This window comes from Larimichthys crocea, chromosome XIII (genome assembly GCF_000972845.2).
Source record: "Larimichthys crocea isolate SSNF chromosome XIII, L_crocea_2.0, whole genome shotgun sequence".
In the NCBI taxonomy this organism is placed as follows: Eukaryota; Metazoa; Chordata; class Actinopteri; family Sciaenidae; genus Larimichthys; species Larimichthys crocea.
The window spans coordinates 25,938,465-25,958,981 of record NC_040023.1 but is presented as its reverse complement, the minus strand read 5'-3'; the positions used below and the strand labels follow the sequence as shown (position 1 = coordinate 25,958,981).

Sequence of the window (20,517 nt, the reverse complement as noted above, 5' to 3'; positions counted from 1 at the left end):
GCATCTGGAACTGAAGCATGAAGTGCTGCACCTGGAAAAACAAGTGCTACAGTAAATCAGATTATCACTTGGGCTCAGTGACCACAAATGGTCAAGCTCCATCATCTTGACTAATCCACACAGTCAAAATATCTTCAAGGAGGCCAATTACAGAGCTTCATCAGCGTACCAAGTAGTGGTGGCAGCTGTTTGGATCTGATTGGGTTTGGGTTTTTTTTGTCATTTTTGCATCATTCCATTAGACCGTAATGTGAGTTTTACGCTACACTGCAATAAAAGGGAAAGAAAATGCCAGGGTTTGTAAATTTCAACGTGCCAAAAAGGTTGGACTATGATTTGGGGAAATTCTGGTGTGGAGTTTCCATTCAATCCGGAGGGAAACAAATCCAGATTTAACAAATTACTGAGGCATTTTTCCATGCATGATGGTAGTGGTTTGTATGCGTACAATTCATCTGAGATGTAGCGCTGATATTTCCACATTTGACACTTGGAAGTAGATTCTATATCCTTTAACTCAATCTCAATCTGTATCTTTAATGGAGTGAATCCCTTGATTTTTTTCACATATGGAGAGCTAGAGATTTTTGTTGTCAGTGTAAAACAGTACGGTTGCAACACAGCTTTCATCACTTTGTACTGTGTCTTTTTCTGCAGCAGATGATAATGGGAAATCAATCAGGGGACTGATAATGATATTGTTGACAATCCCCAGCTTCTGGCCATAAAGCTGTCCACACATGATCAAGATCAAACCTGACAGTATGTGTGACTCTCCATTTAGCCCTGCATACATACTTACACAGTACATGCACTACATACATACACTGTATCACATCGCACATACCCATCTGGCTGCTACAAGTCACACAGGAATGAAGCCAGCGGCATGAAACGACCCCGCTGAGGTGCTGGAAACACTAGCTATTGAAAAGCCTCCAAGATGTGCTTTGGCACCCAAACATTCATCACACATTTCAACTTTGATAGGTGTAATAAAGAAATTATATGGTTTTATTTCAATTTGTAGTTGCCTTGTCGATTTATAGAGCCCCTCCAGCGATATTTGTGCAGAAAAGATAACATTGTTAAAACATACAGAGCACGTAAGTACAAAATAGTGGAAGTGGCCAACATATGCAAACAGGGTTATTCCATAAGGCATCGTGTAACTCACTAACCTCGCCCACTTCTAGGTTTTATAGTTCTACTTCAGTTTCTCAGTGCTAAATTTAAACCAGTTCATGTTCTTACTGTAGAGGAAGCTTTAGACTGAATATCCGACTCTTTTGTCAGCCTATAATTTTTCTTTATATTTCCAATGCACTGTGAAACTGACATTAAAGCCACTCTAGAGGATGTTACCTCTTGTGTGACACATGCTAAATGAATTTTCTGCTACGTGCTGCTAGGACACCTTTGGGTTTACTTTAAAACTACAAACCAGGCTGAGTGTGAGTCACACAGTGTATCAGATAAGCTTCATGGGATGATCAGCAGACGTATTTTCCACTGTGGGCTGATGAAATATTACTACTGCACACCAAAATTTGACCAGTGGAGATGGTGTGGGGATAGCTGCCAAACAGGACTGTGCTCTATAATTTAGTTCTTTGTGGGGGCGGAGAGTCTTGTATTAATGCATCATTCGGCAACTCCAGTGGAGTCAAACTAAAATGACACTATTAAAAAAGAAGAAAAGAAAAGAAAATTCTCTTGGGGAAATATTAGCAATGTTCCTTTCATCTCATCATTTGGAGGGGTGTGTCAGTGTGTTTGATTGGCTGTGGGCTGGCAGGCTGAGTCCTAGCAAAAAACTGCTATGGCAAGGCATGGGTAGCATAGCTGACATAGACACTCAAAGGCACCAGTAGCCTCGCTAGCTTTTTAACTGTAGAAGATGATAAACAGTGGAGAAGAGCCTTGAAAATTGCCAAACATTTCCACATGTTAAATCAATGACAACATAAGAACCGAACTAAAAACTTGAAGCTAACCTCTTTAAGTTACTTTCTAATTTCTGTGTTATAGAATTTTTCCCATCATGCTATGTCTGGCAGAAGAAAATTCACATAGTAAATGATGATGATAAATGAAACTGCACTTGCTAAGGTGGTAAACAAGATTTTTCTTATTTCAGATTCAAATTCCAAGTCTATGCTTCTACTACTGGCTCTCAGTGCAGCGTTTGATACCACTGATCATGTTATACTCCTTGACACACTTGAAAACCCTTTGGTGTCTATGGCCTGGCTATTGCACTGGTTAAATTACCTTTCTGAAAGACCACATTGTGTTTGCCATAATTATATTACATCAATATTTTATGACATAAAATGTGGAGTACCTCATGACTCTGTTCTTGATCCTCTCCTATTCCTTTGGCCAAGTTATATGCAGTCAAGGAATACATTTCCACTGATACTCAGCTGCCTGTGAAGGCTTATGATAATATAATACTCAAAGAATCAGAGGCCCATTTATCTGCTGTGAAATCTCTGTCTGTGATAGAACAATTACTGTATATTATTGTTTTAGGCAAATATGTTTTAAAATGGAAAATGCTAAAGCATACAGTTTGGAGTCATGGTAGCTAGCTAGCCATCTGGACACAAGCTGGGGTCTGATCAGCCTCGGCTGGGTCACCTGGAGGAGGGCGTATGATGTTGAAAGACCCGAAACGTCCAATGATCCCAGGAACATCACTGAAGATGTGTCCAGATTAGGCATCAGTAGATTTATGTACACACTGTATATTATTGTTTTAGGCAAATATGTTTTAAAATGGAAAATGCTAAAGCATACAGTTTGGCAGTTTAATTTCAGTAGGACTTTAATGCTACCCCACAATGCATATAAAGGGAAACAGGGACATAAAAATGATCATGATGATGATGCCAATTTCCTTAATGCTGCTCCCCATTCATACGCAGGCATGTGCCATGTTTGACATTCTCAGGTTTTGTGTAATGTTTTTTATAGCAGTTGCCCAGCTGGCACCTTGCATGGCAGCCTCTACCATCAGTATATGAATGTGTGTGTGAATGCCTGAATGTGTGATATGTGATCAGAAGAAAAGCACTATATAATAGTCCATTTTACTGTTTAGTGCAGGTCATTTGATGAAGTCTGATCCAGGCAACTACAGTGCTCAAGGACCCTAATTGGATCCTGACCAACAAGCGTCTGACTGAAGCCAAACATCTCCAACATGAGGTGAAATAGTGATAGAGGCTGCCAAGCAGGCTTTTAGGCTGACAGCCATTAGCTCAACCAAAAGCCTAAATGAATATGTTTGCAATTATTTCATGGTTGTTTCTTAGAGACACAATGGAACAAACTAGATTTTCTCCTAAAGAGCCAAATCCAACCACCTTGCTCTCCTGCCATGCTAGACCACTAAGTCATGGAAAGTTGCAGTTTGAATTAGCAATGGTCCCTGGTACTATGGGTCACAGGCAATTCAGCCAGGTAGTCTTAGGTAAGTAGACAGTTATTCAAAACATATATTTAGTTTGATTACTGTCCATGTTTACACAGTAAACTGCTGTGGATTTATATTGGGTATTTGCTGATACATTAGTTTATTATGTTAAGGGATACTGTAGGAGTTACAGTCTACTGTGCCCTAAAGTTTCTTTGCTTATACTGGCTCTAAAATGTCCTCGGACATGGGCTCTACATTGTATTACAAGGTCCTCAAAGTCCACGGTGGAATTGATCCCAAATGTTTGCCACGTTCCTCATGAGGTCAGTGTAATTCCAAACCATTGCTCTCCTCCCTACTTCTCCAAAGCTTCTCCCCTTCAACACATCCATATTCTGGGCTTCTCTCATGGTCTACCAAAGAGTAAAAATGTGGTAAACAAATCAGCAAAGTCATGCAATCAGTCAGGATCAGGAAACAAAATCTCTCTGGACTCAAGTTATGTGGGATAAATGGCTTTTTCTAAGTCATGGTTTTAAGCAGGTCATCATGGTTCAATAATCACGTGTGGATTAATGATCCAGAAAACAAGGCGATTTTTTATTTACTCTGGATGCCCATCAATGAACGAACGAAATAGCTGCAGTGTAACACTGTGTGTGGGCCTGAATGCGGGTGAGATCACAGCTCAGAAGCCACTAATCTGCAAGGTTGGAACACTTCATCATCCAGCATGTGCCACTCCAGAGGTGGCTGAAGCAGCATCAGATGATGCCTTTCATTAGGCCTTTATAACCTCCTACAGCACACCCTCTGATCTAGTCAAAGACCAGACTTACAAGACCTAATCATGGCAGTATTCTGATTATACTACAGTACATCTTGTATGTAGTTGGTAATGACAAATAACACATTACCTTTGTATGATTTCATACTCTGTTACTCTCATCTACATACAGGGTTCAGTCCTTGCGGAATATGACCCTTTAATAAACGTCTCAAAGACTTACGACATCTGACCAGACAAACCAGCTATCTTCAGACTGAAAACAACTATTCTGAAAAGAAAGTTGGATTTCATTCTATCCTTGAATAGACCCTACCTGTGTATCCAATGCCTGATTTTTTGTATTCCTTCATGGCATACAGCTCCATTAGTGTACAAAAAACACATCAGGGAGCCACACTGTTCTAATAGTGAATGATTACAATTAACTTGGGCAGGAGTTTATTTTGAGTCTTTTCAATATACACCATCTTGCTGCTGTAAATACTCAGTGATTTGCAGGATAAATGTGGGTGGGAAAAGCCAAAGAGTGGGGCTTGCTGCTATGTCATTCCCACCACTGAGGTGCTCTTGAGCAAGGCACTTAACCCCAAATTGTGTGTAGGTTTGAGTATAAACAGGATGTACAAACAGACAGGCAGGAAGTTGGAAAGTACCAAGAGACGAACTGATGCATTGTTGATTTTAGGCTTTCATGGTATTTGTTGACAGCAGGCAAAATACAAAATATCACCAACCTTATCCTTTAAGTATGTTTACGGTGTTGAGGAATTCAGAAACAGTGAGATGGTAGTTCAAACTCAACATGCAATTCTTCCTCTTATCATGCTCATCTGAACTATTCTCTGTAGTAGCTTCATCGTTAGGTTGCTTTCGGTTGACCCTTCTAGACCAATCGCTGAAAACAGCTTTTGAAATTCTGCTTGGCTGTAAAGTAAGTATGTAAATGTCAGTTACATACACTTAACAACATCAAATTAGCATTCTCTATCAAACTGACACTTATACAGTATTTTATCTTCAGTTACACAAGCAATACGATCCATGGGCTATATACTGTACAGTAGAAATGGCAGAAGAAAAAGAGAGCATCTGGTCTTTACCCTGCCCAGTCTCTGGGGAGATTAAGAATGCACATATCTTACTTTCCAGCTCCTGACAGACAGCTATAGTAGTCAGGTCTGACCCTTGACCAGTAACCAGGAATCCAGTAATGGGCTACCAATGATCATCTATCTCCATCAGCAAGATGGATTGGTTCATGTCACTTACCTCGAGAGCCCCTTGAAGAGTCAGACTCTGACTTTAAAAGGGCCTATTACAAGTTTATTTAGACACTCCATAGCAGTGCACCACAGAGGGCATGGTGACTTAGCAGTGATTGAAGTAAATCTAATTACTTGCATGCAATACTTGGGATCATTTTTCTGATACAAAACATTATCATTTATCACAACTGAGTACTTTCAGCTGTCAAACAAAGTACACAGTCCACATTTATGGTGAAAACAGAAACAAACCTTGTGTAATGAAACCAGACTAACTTTCTCTGCAAAAACACTGTGTCCGCTCATGAGCTTACAAACCAATAAAAGTAAGCATGTCCACTAATCTTCTGATGATGTGAATGTGTTCCTTTTTCCAGCTCTCCTTCCTGCCTCTGCCCCATCTAAAGATCAGTGAATCAGCCATGTTTTGGCGCTTAATGGCGCTTGACCTTTGGCCTCTGGTGCAGAGGCTGGTGTTGGAGTGTTTAGTCTCCCTGAGGCAGATTAGTGGGTAGAGTCAGGCAAGACAAGGAAAGGCTGCTGCTTCCACACAGAAAGTCTTTATACCTGAAAGCCAGTGATTAGAGACCTAATCTGCTGCTATGGTGGCCCGACTGGATGACACGCATGCACGCACACACACATGCACAGTGGCATCAGTAATACATCACAGGCATTTCTAGAGGTGAGTAAAATGCAGTTTCTAGATAGAAACAGGGCGATACTTTACACTTCAGACACACCCAGCAGAGATTAGAGACACAAGCTGATCCCTCAAGATCATATACATCAAGACAAGTCTACAGCCATGCTACCGTCCCACGTAATTAGGCACACTGGTTAGCTAAATGTATATTGCTTATCGTGTTAAGCATTTTAGTTAGATGTGTTAGCATGCTGATTAGTACTTTACACAAAGTACAGCTGAGGATGAGATGTTTTCCAGGTTAGCTTTATGTAAATTTCTAGACAAAAAGATGCCGATTACCAGAGTTAATGCAAATCATCCTGTCTGTAAATGTCATGGCAATCTATCCAGTTTGTTGAGATATCTCACTCAAACACACAAAATAGCAACCCAAATTTGGAAACAGTCTGTTCTAAATTTCATGAAAATAAAGAAACAAAAATTTCAACCACATCATAGCACTAGAGGAAAGGTTAGGAGGTCCCCAAATCCAGGACCTCTGGGGACCATAAATATCTGTGAATTTTCCTTCTACTAGTTGTTGAGAAATTTCAGTCTGAACCAAAGATGTGGTGCCACCGACTGACACTGCTGTCCATAGAACCACTCCACTAGCATGCCTAAAAACATGGAGGGAATATACAGATACAATAAATACAGACGTATGTATATGATATACATCTGTATATGTATGGTCTTAGCTGACTCCCTTTTCTCACGCAGAGTGATACAGCCTGGCTTAAAACCTAAATCTGTCAGAGACAGTGGGCTTTATCCCTGGTGTATTCTGTTAACTGATCCCCCTGATGCACATATCCTAGCCCAACTCCCAACCCCAAGGCCTCTGGCAGCAGGTCCTGTCCCACTGCGCTGTAGGATTGAGAGAGCGTATAAAAATGACTCCTCCAGCCAGCTCAGTGTGAGAGGAAGGGAAGCATGCTAGGAATATTTTCCACATAGTTCTGCAGGGACGGGGAAACAGGGAGCTGTTGGGTTACAAAGTTATGTGAATGGGAGAACTTGGGTTTCCAACTATTTTAAATGTACCCAAGGTGAGTATTTATAATAAAACTGCTCGGACAAAATTAGGAAGACTGGGGTTTCGCAGCTAATCAAAAGCATTTGTGGTAGTTACTGATGCCATCACTGAATAACGTGTAAGATTTGGGCTTTGCTGACGAGTAGATGCACGATAGGAAAAAATACTGGGACTGACATATTTTTGTGATACTGTTCCAATGTAATTACTGGTACTTTCTTTTTTTATTATGTTCTTATTTTACCATGCTAATTGGCCAAATATAGCTTGTTTGTTGAAGTTTCAGCAAATCCCTGCTGGCTACCAACAATAGCTAACCACTGTAGGCTGTCGTGTGGATTATTGGCTAATATGTATGTATTGACTAGGGTGGTCTTTCACCTATAAGTCTCATTATAGTAAAAGTAAACTCTTGTAACTATCTGAGTCAGGCTCAATGCAAAGAAACTGAGCCAAGTAAAACAGATTGTGGCCCTGAATGCAGCACTGAGAACAAAACCTTATCAACTCAGTATCAATATTGCATCCATCTAACTGTTTAGGGAGTGTTGCTCTGTCAGATAATAAGAAACTTGGACCTGATTAACCTACTTGAGGGAATACAGAAACTAGCACAAAGGTGTGTGTGTGTGTGTGTGTGTGTGTGTGTGTGTGTGTGTGCGTGCGTGTGTGTGTGTGTGTGAAAGTGTGTTTATAGTAGACGAAAAGAGGAAACCAATGGATGTCTTTTGTCTCCGAGCAGAGCCAGATCCACTCAAGGTGAACCCTGAACTGATTTCAACAGCTTACAGCGGTTTGCCTCGAGCTGAGCTGTATGACCAAACCCCAGCTGAAAGAGTTACCGCAACCTCCAAATGTGGCTCAGATTTTATAGCATCAAAGACCGGTTCCAACATACACATACACATACACATACACATGCTTTAAGAGTCCTTGCGCTCTCAGTTTCATCAAATCATATCAAATCATTTGACAATTTGCTGTAGCTTTAGAAAAAAGGCTTGAACACCTGCAGGTTTTTAGGGGTTTTAAGAAAATTTTAAGGAACATGGAGTCAAAGTGAACACTGCTCTTTTGTTTTGACAGCTCTGGGAAAAGGTTTTTTGTTTGACTTTTACAGTCAAGTTCAAGTCCAACCAAAAACATTATTTTCTAATCAAGATCCTTGCACTCCATGACTTGCATGTAATCACAGTGTAACGCTTGCATTGTAATCACATGAAATATACATTTTAATGTGAATCTGAAACACATGAAATTGTAAGAGCAGAATTTCAGACAGGAAACAAGCAGAGTGTACACAGCCCAGCTAGCAAGAAATCAGTGGCACACCACAAGCCAACAATGGCCTTTTTCGCAGCTTCTGCTCCTGTTTTCACGTAACAGCACAGCCCAGTAAATTATGATAATTTTCAGGTAAAAAGATGTCATATCAGTGTGTACAAGTTGGTCATATTTCTGGGGTGGCTGTGGTCAACCACTAATCAGAAGATTGGTGGTTTGATACCCGGCTCCTCCACTCACATCGTATGAATGGGTGAACAAGATATGTCACAAAATCACTTTGGGCGGTCGGAAGGCGCAATATAAGTACAGTATAGTTAAAAAAAACCTTTCAAGGTTTCATCTAAAAATAAATTCTCAAAAAAGTAACTTACCCACTAATATAGTATATAATTAAACAAATATTAGCAGTTGGTTCTTCGAGATAAACAAAGTTGGTGGCAATCATTATCCAGTCAGGTGCCATCAAACAACCTCAAATGGTAAAAAAAAACAATATAGAAAACATGACGGCATTTCTGTTGGTTTCATGTATTCACTTGAAGAAGGTCACAGTCTACTCATTGCGCCACACAGATGTGATGGTTTCATCTGCTGTTATTTTTGTTTTTATATCATGAGAAATTTGCAAAATGTCCACTGCACTTTGTCGCATTTTGTTTTTAATCAAACACTAGCTTTCCCACTTGAGCAGAACATAAAAACTGTTTTGAAATATTTAAAAATCACGTTTCAACTTTTCAACTACTTAGTGTTATGTCATAGCACTACAGTAATGGCAGCTTGTTTACTTCCACCCTCTCACATTTGTCTATATTTATTCAGCTGATAAATATTTATATACGAGCTCTCCACATCTATGTGAGAAAAGGCAGCTTTCAGCTGTGGAATATTAGTACCACACAGCCAGCAGTAGAAGAAAACGTTGGCTAATACCAAGTGTCGCATAAAAACAATAAAACTGCCAAAACAATAAAATATTAAATAACTTGAGTGTTGGAAAATTGACTTGGTGGGAATGGTGAGAGAAAACAGAGAGAATCACCCAATTCCTTTTGGACTGTATACTGCCTGTTCACAGCAAATAAGCTGAACAGATCATCATGCTAATTGGGTTGATTTCTTAAAGTGCAACTTGGAAATGCTGAAGTTTGTCTCACCTCGGTCGTCTAAATATCAGCCCATACTGCTGGCAGGCCAGGCCCACAGTTGGAGTGTAAATGATGGGCATAAACCTCTCGACGTCTGATGTTAGCACTCGATAGAACAGCTTCTCGTTGTGGTCCTGGAGCCCCATTAGAAACACGTATCTATGAGTGACAGAGAGGAACAGGGAGAAAGCACAGCATGTTAATCTTTAACATCTTGAGGTCTCATACCTGCTGATGAGAGGAGGGGTTTATTAAAGTCAGATGTTAAATCCTGTGTGTTTGTCAGTGAGATGCAAGATTGGAGGAACTGCATGGAAATACTTGAAGGAGAATGTAAGAAAAATAAAAGTACGTACATGAATGCTATATTACAATGAGTTTACAGAAAAGCAAGAAAGACGAAAGAGAAGAAAAGAACTCGGCTCACGTGCAATAATTACTTGTAAAGATTTGTTTTGCTTGTGTTCCAAATGATTGGCAAAATACACAGAATAAAAATCAGACCCTCAGACAGCCTACACAAGCTCTTTGTTCTGATTGTAGATTGACCGGGAACTGAGGGTTTGCATATGACCCAAATTAAGCAGAGCACGCCAGAAAGGGCTCTATTCCTAATCATAGAAGTTTCCATAAAGCCAAAAGCACAAGGTGCCTCTTGTTGAGGGGATAAAAAGCATGCACGCCCTCTCTGCTATAGGTTAGGCCACAGCAGCTGCACAATACGCAGTGGTGACAGTTGCTCTTGAGGAGTACTTTTTTATACTGGTGAACTAAATTAGCTTCTGCCACATGCAATTTATCACATGACGGCTTTCTGCATGCCTCACAGTATGCAGTTGAAATCAATTTAGCCACAGACTGATTATTTGATTATTAGACTTAGGTATATATGTTCATGTTCCTTAGTGTTAACTCCAAAAAATATATGATTTTTAATGAAAGTTAGTCTTTGACTTCAGAAACAGTTTTTAAAAAGCTAGCTTTCATTCACGTGTCAAACTTTTCGGTTGATAGACCTACTGAGTTGTCACGGAGATGTGTAATCATGTGATGACAACTGTGCCATCACCATGAAATCTTCCAAAGTTGGGATGAACTCTTCCCACATCAGACCACTAAGCCCTGCTTTTATTGTTTGCAGACAGTCATGTGCTAAATAGGTTGTAAATGGACCCCAGACACGACCAAGGAACTGAAAAGGTTCCTCTCTCAAATAAAAGCTAAAGACTTCAAGGGACATGATGCAAGATGAGGGAGAACAATCTGAAGTTCCAAGCAGTCAGTGAGTGATACAAGAGAAACATTCCCAAATCATGTCTTCTTGTCTTCATTACAAAACAGTGCAAGTTTTTAATCATTTGCAACACTGGGTTTGGGATGAGTCTTTCACTCCCTTCTTTGAAATGTCTGTATTTATTTATCTGGCTAATTCAGATAAATAAATAGAGCCTGTGGCTTGAGAGCTCAGACCAGTCTATGCACATATTAAGCTGTGTGCAATATTCACAATGCAAGCCTGTTATGGTACAGTACAAATTCTTACATTAAAGAAGGACAATAGATATAGATAGAAAGGATAGAAAGAACTTAAACAAGCAGGCAGATTGAAGCGTGTTGAGACAAACACCCTGATCTTGTAAAACAGATGAGCTGCCTGTTTAAGAATGAAAATCAAAGTGAGCAGAAGTTTGACAAGTGTTCACAGCTAATTTACAGCTCAGTTGCAACATTTCGATGACTTCACTTCTCTTCATTCTGACTCATCAAACAAAACTATAATTAAATCCCCACATCAAATCCTAACATATTACTGCAGCTTGCTATTGTTTGACTTTATGCTGGCAAACATCAAGGACGCTTTCTTTCTCCATCCATTACCTTAAATGGTGTGAGCATCACCCACACCCAGGAAACAGGAATATTTACAGTACACAATGCTTTATAAAGCGTGATCCATGCTGACTTACTGAGTGCAGTATTTCCTTTAAAGTCAACCAGCTGAGGCTGCCAGGACATAATCTATCTCTGTGTTAATTTATCTTAGCATGAGTGATCAACTGGCTCATGTTGAGCTTGTTACTGCTTTCTAACAAGCTCACTGAATATAAGGTTTACCCTTAGCTGTATCATTTTATATACTGCAGTATTTCAGTTGGCAAGACCTTTGAACATCCATTTCCTGTGTTGACGACAAAGTCACAGCTGGTACTTAGGTCACTCCATCATCTCAGCTCATAAATGCATGTGCTTGGAGTGGCCCTCTCTTTGACATAATTTGTTGCAATAACTCAAAAGGATGTCAAATTCCACCGGTGGAAAAAAAGGGAGTTCAGATCTCTGATTAAAACAGAATAGAAAGTAGCAAAAGTTTGGAGTTATGGTCGTAAAGAATACATGACAGGGTCCAGCATTAATACCAAAGATGGATTGGGAGTTGGGGAACAGAGTGTAAGTAAACACAGCGGTCTTGAGCAATGGCAGGCAAATAGCTGTCCTTAATCCATAAGACCAATGTTGGAATGCACTGGAGGCCCAAAGACACTGTCACTGACAGGGCATGGGAATCACAAGGACAATCTCATGATGATGTTGATATTCTGACGTTGCTATGGTGAAAAAGAAGCAGTCTAGTCCCTTTTGACCCTAAATCCTGTCTCGCAAGCAACTCATTCATCATTGACATTAGGATTGGCAGCTGATGGAGTGCTTGACTGAGAGATGACGACTGCAATAAGAGGCAATTTTACAGGCAGATAACATTCAGCCCTCGGCGTATAATTTAAAACAGTAAAGCAGGTTATGACTTCAATTTGAGGCCTGATTTTGTTGATCAAAGAGCCCGGACTGAAATGTTAGCATGGGGCAGATTCATTGCATACTACTAACTGCTATGACTCCTAAGCGTCTAATGAAGCATGCAAAACTTTTAAAGTTTTTATTTGGTCGCTGTGGAGGTTATAAAAACACTCGTGAAGGAGTACAGGGAGGAGAAGGAGAAAAGGGAGGAAAAGAGGAGAAAGGTTTATTCAGTGAAATATGCAGTTGGGAGATGGATGTAGATCTCCGAGGGTCTAATCACTAATCTGCCTCTTGTGTTTTGAAAGCTTCCAGATGTAAGATCTCTCAGTGTACACATAAGTAGGGGAATCCCCTGGGAACCAGTCCAAATTCAATGCTAAACATCTGAGCATCCGATAGAAGATAAAAAGATACTATTTCACAGTAGTAGAGGTTTCTTAGAGGGCTCGTATGTCAGCCTCACCTGTCCAGGTCATCTCTCTTCATTTCATAGTTCTTCAGCACTTGGAGCAGCTGGACATCCTGGCTGATGAAGCAGGGAGGCAGTAGGCCGTGGGTCCCCATCTGGAGACGCTCCTCCAGGGTGAAAGCCATGCCCTATGGACACACACAAACCAACTCCATTATCCTCCAAAATGCTGACATATAGAAGAACATCTAGAGTGGGAAAAGACCTTTGTGTATTAAATGCCAAATATAGTTTAGAAAAGGAAAGTCTCCTGTGTTTGACGTTCTCCAGTCACAAGACTGACAGGTTGATATACAACACAGGACTGTGGAGGGCTAACTCTAACCCTAATTCACATGGAAATTACTTTTCTAGGCTCTCTAGACAAATATAAAGCCATGACGGATCAGAAATTCATAATATAAAGATCAATAATTGACCTTATTTGCAATTTGAGGTGTCCTGTCAACAAACCTCTCACAAGGGATTCCAGTTACAGTTTGACAAACTGGTGCCAATAATAATTCATTAATAATTATCAGTAAGCTTCTGAGGTGCTTGTAGGCAGATTTTTGCCTTCAGGCAGAACCACTCCCTCCTTTATGCTAAGCTAAGTTAGGCATCTTCTATTAAACAGAGAGAGCAAGTTTCCAATCTTCTCGTCAAACTCTCAGCAAGAAAGTAAATAAGCCTATTCCTCAAAATGTTTGTTCAAACTAATGCTTGAAGGACTGAATCAAATCCAGATGCCCAGAAGTCAACAAGTGTAAACGATCCATTCATGGAAGAAAAATGGATTTGATATTTAACCACAATAAAATAAAATAGAAACATTAGATAATCTTCTGCCGGGGAAGCAATCCTAATTATCGTCATTGTGGTTGACCTTGCATGCTTGAAATTTACTAAGCACCCAAATCACCCACCCTCCCCTTGCCACAGCCACGGCTTGAAAACTATGACTAAACTTTGAACAATTGAATATTTCGGAAAAATATCACTAATCTTTTCTGTTCAAACATTCCTGAGTGATGAGAGAAGCGGTGTGTCAAACATGGGGTGTTTGCTCTCAGAGGGGCTCCCTCTCAGAGAGGCCGCTGCTAACTCACATTCTGCTGTGAAGTCTGCTTTCACTAGTGCAAGTCCTCAAAAAACACACACAAGACCCAGATTAACAACCTGCTTCTCTTTGGCTTTCATCTTACTCACCTCTGACCTCTGAATGACAACACTGAAAAACATGCACACGCTCAGTGTCGAGGTTGAAGCATCTGACCTTTGATCTGTGAGGTTATTCCACAGAGACAATGATCTCACGCAGGAAAGTTGTCATATGCTAATGTGACTTCAGAAAGCGGTGACGATGTGAGATTGCTGTACTGCAGCTGCAGCCCCTCTGAGATAAAGGAGAAAGAATTGTCCCCAAATCACCCAGAATAAGCAGAGTCCATATTTAAAATGGGAACAGCATTCTCTACTATTCTCTGCAAGTGAGGCATGATACAGCATGGTGGGCACTTTCATTTTCTCTTCAACAAAAAAAGACCAGAGACCTAGTGAAGCCTCAGCCTCATCATGCCAGCTACTGTTGCTGACTGGTGGAACCGAGGCAAAGCGTTGCTGTAAACTTCTCTGATTTGGACCACATCCACAGTCGCTTGGCCCGGACACCACAATTTACAGCCTTTCCGAGCCACCAGCACTTTCTGTGATTCTGGTCGTGTTAAAACAGTTCTGAGGTTGTAAAAAATGTGCTTGATCACACGAGACGCACTGTTAAAGGGAAGCAGAAAAGCATACGACACAAATAAGGCATTCAGAATGAAATTTGGCGGCCTTGACGTCAGGAGAACCATTGGCGTTGACCACAGACACACTTCCAAAATGTATTAGTCTTTGTTAAATAAAAAAGCAGACTGCTTTCAAAACGTTGATTTTAGATTTTGTCTCCATGATTCCTGATGGTAATGAAGCTAAACAGGAGGGAACGAGTAGAACGAAACAAGCAAAAGCAGGCCATTTCCTTTTTGGCAGAACATCTAAAGAATGGGTTTGTGTTTGCTTACTGTCTACAAGCAATCAGAAATTACTGTATGTCATTACATAAGTTAGCAAAGAGCAACATGTAAACATCAATTGACCCAAGCGATGTTAGTTATTTAGCCAGCAGTGCTGACTCATGTGAGCACGACAAATAAAAAAAAAGTGGATCAGTTATTTTAGACACTAAAGTACGAGTCCCGATCCGTCCGTCGTTCTCGGAGGCTCGGCACAGTCTGTACTTAACGGACCTCAAATAGACAGAAGCAGCTCTGAATTACGACCTTCGCCAATTATCGGAAAAAGATTTTCTATTTTTCTGAGAGCCAGCTGTTCACTTCAGACTCCGTGTGTGTTTGGAACAGCAGCTGGCCCACGATGCACCGCTGCTCTGCTCTCTGCCACAGCTGACCATGACAGATATATGGGAGAAAAGAGTCTTAAAATACACGGGGCAAACTGAGCTTAATATGAGGCTGTAAAATGAGATTCATTCCTCACACAGTCTCCCACTGCTCTTTCATTAGCTCAGATACACTTACTGGATTCTGACATTCTTGCACTTTTTCTGTGAGCGAGTTGGCCGTTCCCGACACAACTCACACTTTGGGTCTTAAGTGCTAAAAAAAGACACACACATACACCCACACAAACAAACACACTAGTCTAGCATTAGCAGACACAGACAACAGAATCAGCAAAAAGTATCTGAAGTATAAGAAAAATAAAAGTAACTACAGCTTTAAAAGTTTTGAAATAAAGCGATGTCCAGGCATGAATTAGCAGGAAATGGAAATAATAAAGTGCACTGCATCAAAAGAATATTTCTGTATTTAAATATTGTTTTGTACTAAGAGTAAAGTACATCTACTTTAACTTCTCTATTCACTACTTTTGGCTTTTTCTGTTCCATAATGAACACACCCCTCACAGTTCTGCAACTTCTCTGTTTTTTTTATGTTTATTTACCAAAGTCAAACCTCATAAAGAGAGGCAAGGAAATATTTTTGAGGACTGGTCTTAAGATTCTGTTTTATTTGTGTTCAACTTATATCTCGTTTTGTGTTTCTGTGTATTCGGCACAGCAGAATTACTGTACATTACTAACATGAGGTTGCTTCAGAGTAAAAACTCATGCCTCACATCAAAAGTCTGGCAGGAGCTGTGTCAGACAGTGTCGTTTTGTCGTGTCAAAAATGGCCTGTATCAATCAGTCAATCAAACTTTATGTGAGGTACTCTGACGACGGAAAGAGGAGGAAGAAAATAGAAAATAAATTATATACTGTATAACACAGCAAGTTGTCCTGAATGAAAAGACCCATGAAAGCGTTCTATGCCTCATTAAGAATAATTACCCACACAACTCTGGAGCCCTCAAAGGCTGCCAGTGTCACATGTGAAATAGATACCATCCATGGAGTTGGACCTAAAATGACCAATTAACATCACCCACAAAGGAGGAGGAGGAGGCAGCTTGGGCGTCCAGACGGGGAAACCCTGGCCTCTAAAGTGACTTTATGATTGAAGTTACGGCTGGTTGGGTCAGGGTCGGGCACTTGGGGTGGGGGTCTCATGGCAAAAAAGATTATCAGTGCACGGTTCGCAGACTTTGGCTGGGAAAGCGTGGGAACCGTTGACGCCAGTTTTGGCATCTCTTTGACTTTTGACTTTGAATGTAGGCTTTGCTATGCCCTGGTCTTCAGCATGTAAATAGAGCTGCCAATCTCTTCAATTCCAAGGTCTTGTTTGTTGGAATCCTTCAGTCAACGTGTCCATCAGTCAGTTGGCCTTCAAGGAGGCATCAAGGAAGGACGTTGTCTCAACATAGGCAAGGGAAAACACACTGCAAGAATCCAAGATGGGTCAGCTTTCATCCGACTGATGAAAAGTTAGGACAGCTTTACACCAAGGATATTTTAAAGCAGCGCTTTTAAACTTTGGAAGAAAAGGACCATAAAATTCAATCCAGCAGTTCTGCATCCCTAGAAGCAAAAAATCTCCCTCCAGGTCCTCTCATATATACTTGTGACTCCTTGTTAATTCTGTTAACAGTCCCTGCTTGGCTTCTAATTACAAAGTGAGAACCTAAAGTAGCCAAACATGCAAACAGACGATCCAGTTTTGCAATCACAAATAAAACAAATGTCAACATTTATGACTGCATTTTTTTGGTTTATGTTCATCAAAACCGAAGTACACATACACCCTCACACGTCCAAACCTGAAAGCTAACAAAAATGCACACACACACACACACACACACACATGTATACACACAAAGCCCTCCTATGTTTGTTTGTCTGAATACAGGTTTGACTGCTGTAATGCCTGTTCTCTCTTCCCTGGGAGCCCTAAACTGGGCTGGGCAGGATAAACCCTAGAAAGCTTCCACATGTCCCTGACCACATCTAAAGTGCCCGCACCCTGTGCCAACACATGTGATGCCCACAGCTCCATGTTCCAGAAGCAGTGGTAACAACCCAAACCTGTAATCTACCCACTGGCCAGTGCCACCCCCTAACCCCGGACTGCCGCCGTGCCCAGCCCAAAACATTCAGCGGAGAGGAAACAGCTAATTAGTTCACCAGAAGGCCAAACAAGAAAGATGAAAGAACAAATTCTTTGAAACTGATAAAATGCCCTTTCTGCCTCTCTTCCTCCATGCTTCCCAGGAGGTTCAAAGGGTGGGTTTGTTGCCACATTTTCAGCGAAAAGATTTAGAAATTTAAACATTCTGCTACCTCAACCTTTTAATTTCCATCTGCCACAACCACACAGAGCTGTGTCTAACAACTGTAGCCTCACAGCAGAGCCACTCCCTTCATTACAGTTAGACGAGGTAAATTCCTTCATGCCACTGTTTGGTTTAGTTCACCCTAATATGAAGGCTCCTTATCACAATGTTAACATTGTTCTAGACTTTTTCTCATGTTTCACTTTCTCTGTGAAAAAGGATTAACTGATGCCATTTTCTGTGCTGTGACAAATTATAAAAAAATGAGCGCAGCAAATCTTCCGTAAAAGAGATCCAAAAGGATCATATTAACAAGTCATTCAGTCTAACGGAGATAAACAGCAGCTGCAATAGTTCATACAGAACCACAGGGCTATGTCACAGGCAGCATGTTGATCTGCAAAACAGGTGAGTGACATGTTTCCACTTATGATTGAGGCAATCCAAACAGTGTATACATTATTATGAACTATGCAAAGTGCTGGCATTACTTTTCTGCTTACTCAGAAGATAAAGAAAAAAGTCATGATTGTCCACACCCACACATCACATATCCTGTAACACCATTTGGTGGTAATTACTGACCATCATTGACTTATCCTCTTTTGGGAGAGGCTATGCTAATATGTACTGAATAAAGTAATCATGGTACATATTATTACATTATTTGTTAGTGCTCAGCAGTGTATAGAAATCTTATAAGTCACATATTATATCTTTTCATCACATAACATGTAATTTTCTAACATAAAAGTTGATAACAGAGTCAATTTTATGGAATTAAGAGTTCAAAAACAGTTGAGTTTGTTATAATTTGTTGTGCTATATTTTTATGTATTAGAGAAAAAACATTAGCAGACCTGCTAATTCATTTCGAAATTGACAGACAATGGCCTGATGCAACCAATGACAGAAGGTTTGGTTTGTCTGATGTATTGGCACATCCAAACATAAACTGAATCATGACATCACCCGTTGGTTTGTGGACAACCATTCTAAATCTTTGAGTTTGGCATTATGGCCACTGCCATCATGGTTTTTCAGAGCCAGAAATGACCATATTTGGATCAAAGTGTGGAGCCGGTGGATGACGTACTGCAATGTGGGCTGCATTTGGTTTTGAAGTTAAACAGTACACGAAAATATGTTTCTGAAAAAGATTTGAGGCAAGAAATTAGATCAGCCATTGCCTAGTTTGGCGGTTTGAGCATTTTGGGTTTGTGTTGTGCTGGAAGAGGTGAGAATGACTTGTCAATCACAAGGTAGCCACGCCCTAAAGCGTACCCTGCACTATTGTTGGATTTTTGTCAGGAAGTTGGGTCATTTCCTCATAAGACTCCATACAATCTGACCTTATTGTTGCAGCCAATGGAGCTGCCTCCTGGTGGCTGTTTGTAGTATACAGTTTTATGACACTTGAGTTGGCTTCACTTCACAGACAGAAGCTCTCTCCAGTAATTATATACTGTCAATGGTCACATCTGTCAAACCTATTTCAAAAGCAATTTTGATCATATCATAAGCGGTGAAGCACAGAACATTATACATTTTTAGAGAGAGGGAGAAAATAAAATTGGCTGTAACTTTTCTCTCCTTTTTAAACAAAAATATGGCTTTGTGACTCAGTATGAAACTAAATAACTGGTTTAGATAGACAATTTTGTCAATGTGCTGACAAAGGAAAACTTGAACCAAAAACTTGAAGCCTCAAAAAACCTTTCCACTTTCTGGGAACAAAACTTTAAAATGATGTAATTTCACACAAAGCTGTGATTGATTCGACTTGTGAGATTCCCAGATAAGACAAGAGGAGGCGACCTTCATGCCCACAGTCCTCTACCCTCCAGCACACTAATCCCACAACCAAATAAAAATCTGTTGGATGTTTCCCCGCTCGCCTCCTTTTCTTTCACTCCCTCTGTGTGCTCTGTAGTGCAGCTTCAATGGAGATGCCCTCTGCTCCGGCAGAAACAAACCCTATTGAGTGAGACCTGAGCCTAACACGATAGGGAGGCCTTCTCCTATTGAGCCTCTCTCAACCACAGTCGCAGATCAGACACAGAGACAAAAGCCCATAGGCCTTCAACAGGGAGAGGGCTCAAATGTTTGGCACTGAGATACGGCCTGGCAGAGATGTGTGTGGCCACAGAGCACTTCTCTATTCAATGCTGTGTGGGAGAGGGAGTGCTTTCTTTTCATAAGAGGCAGAGCTGAAGCACTACAAGAGACGGCCTTCTTGTACGACTTGTTTATCAGTAAAACCACTTGCTGAAAGTGATGTGTAGTGATAGCCATCTTAGCCCCGTTTCCCCTCATTTGTCTGTCATGAATTCATGTTGCATTAGTCCCACTGCAGCTTCTTTTTTTTATTATTACTGTTTTACTGAATGTTGAACTCAATGAAACAAAATCTACAAGGCATCAAAATACAAAGTGTCCCAGAACAGAACAAAGAAAGTAAAGAAGGGTAGGTAAAACCACATCAGTCACTCTAAAGAGCAATAAAAAAGTTTAAAAGGTGTTAACGCAGGCCTTTACTCAACACTTTAAATACAGGAAATTGATTCTGCTAGGCTGGTACTTTTGGGTTACACTTCCAAAAAGTGATTACGTGTACCCTTTAACAAATGTACTACCATTTTAGACACACAGAAATGAATCCTTTAATAAATGTGTATTTATCACTAAACTTTGTTCAAAAGCAACTCTCGCGTGAATTGGTGTGTTATTACACCGTTACAATCATTTCTGATTTCTGTCCAGCTTGTTGCCATCTAATTTTTGTTTTCCACAGCCTCCATGAAATTGTTTCAGAATCAGAATAAGAAAAAACTTTATTGCTAAGTATAA

The 20,517-nt window shown here is 40.4% G+C and overlaps 1 protein-coding gene across 1 annotated transcript in view; it reads right to left on the bottom strand.

Annotated features, from left to right (window-relative positions):
• Positions 1-20,517, bottom strand: part of me1 (malic enzyme 1, NADP(+)-dependent, cytosolic) — a 77,131-nt gene that overhangs the window by 33,186 nt on the left and 23,428 nt on the right. The window contains exons 2-3 of the mRNA XM_027287523.1: positions 12,907-13,040; positions 9,654-9,803 (exon numbers count right to left, since the gene is read on the bottom strand). Coding sequence (XP_027143324.1) covers positions 9,654-9,803; positions 12,907-13,040 — 284 coding nt within the window. The remainder of the gene's footprint in view (positions 1-9,653; positions 9,804-12,906; positions 13,041-20,517) is intronic.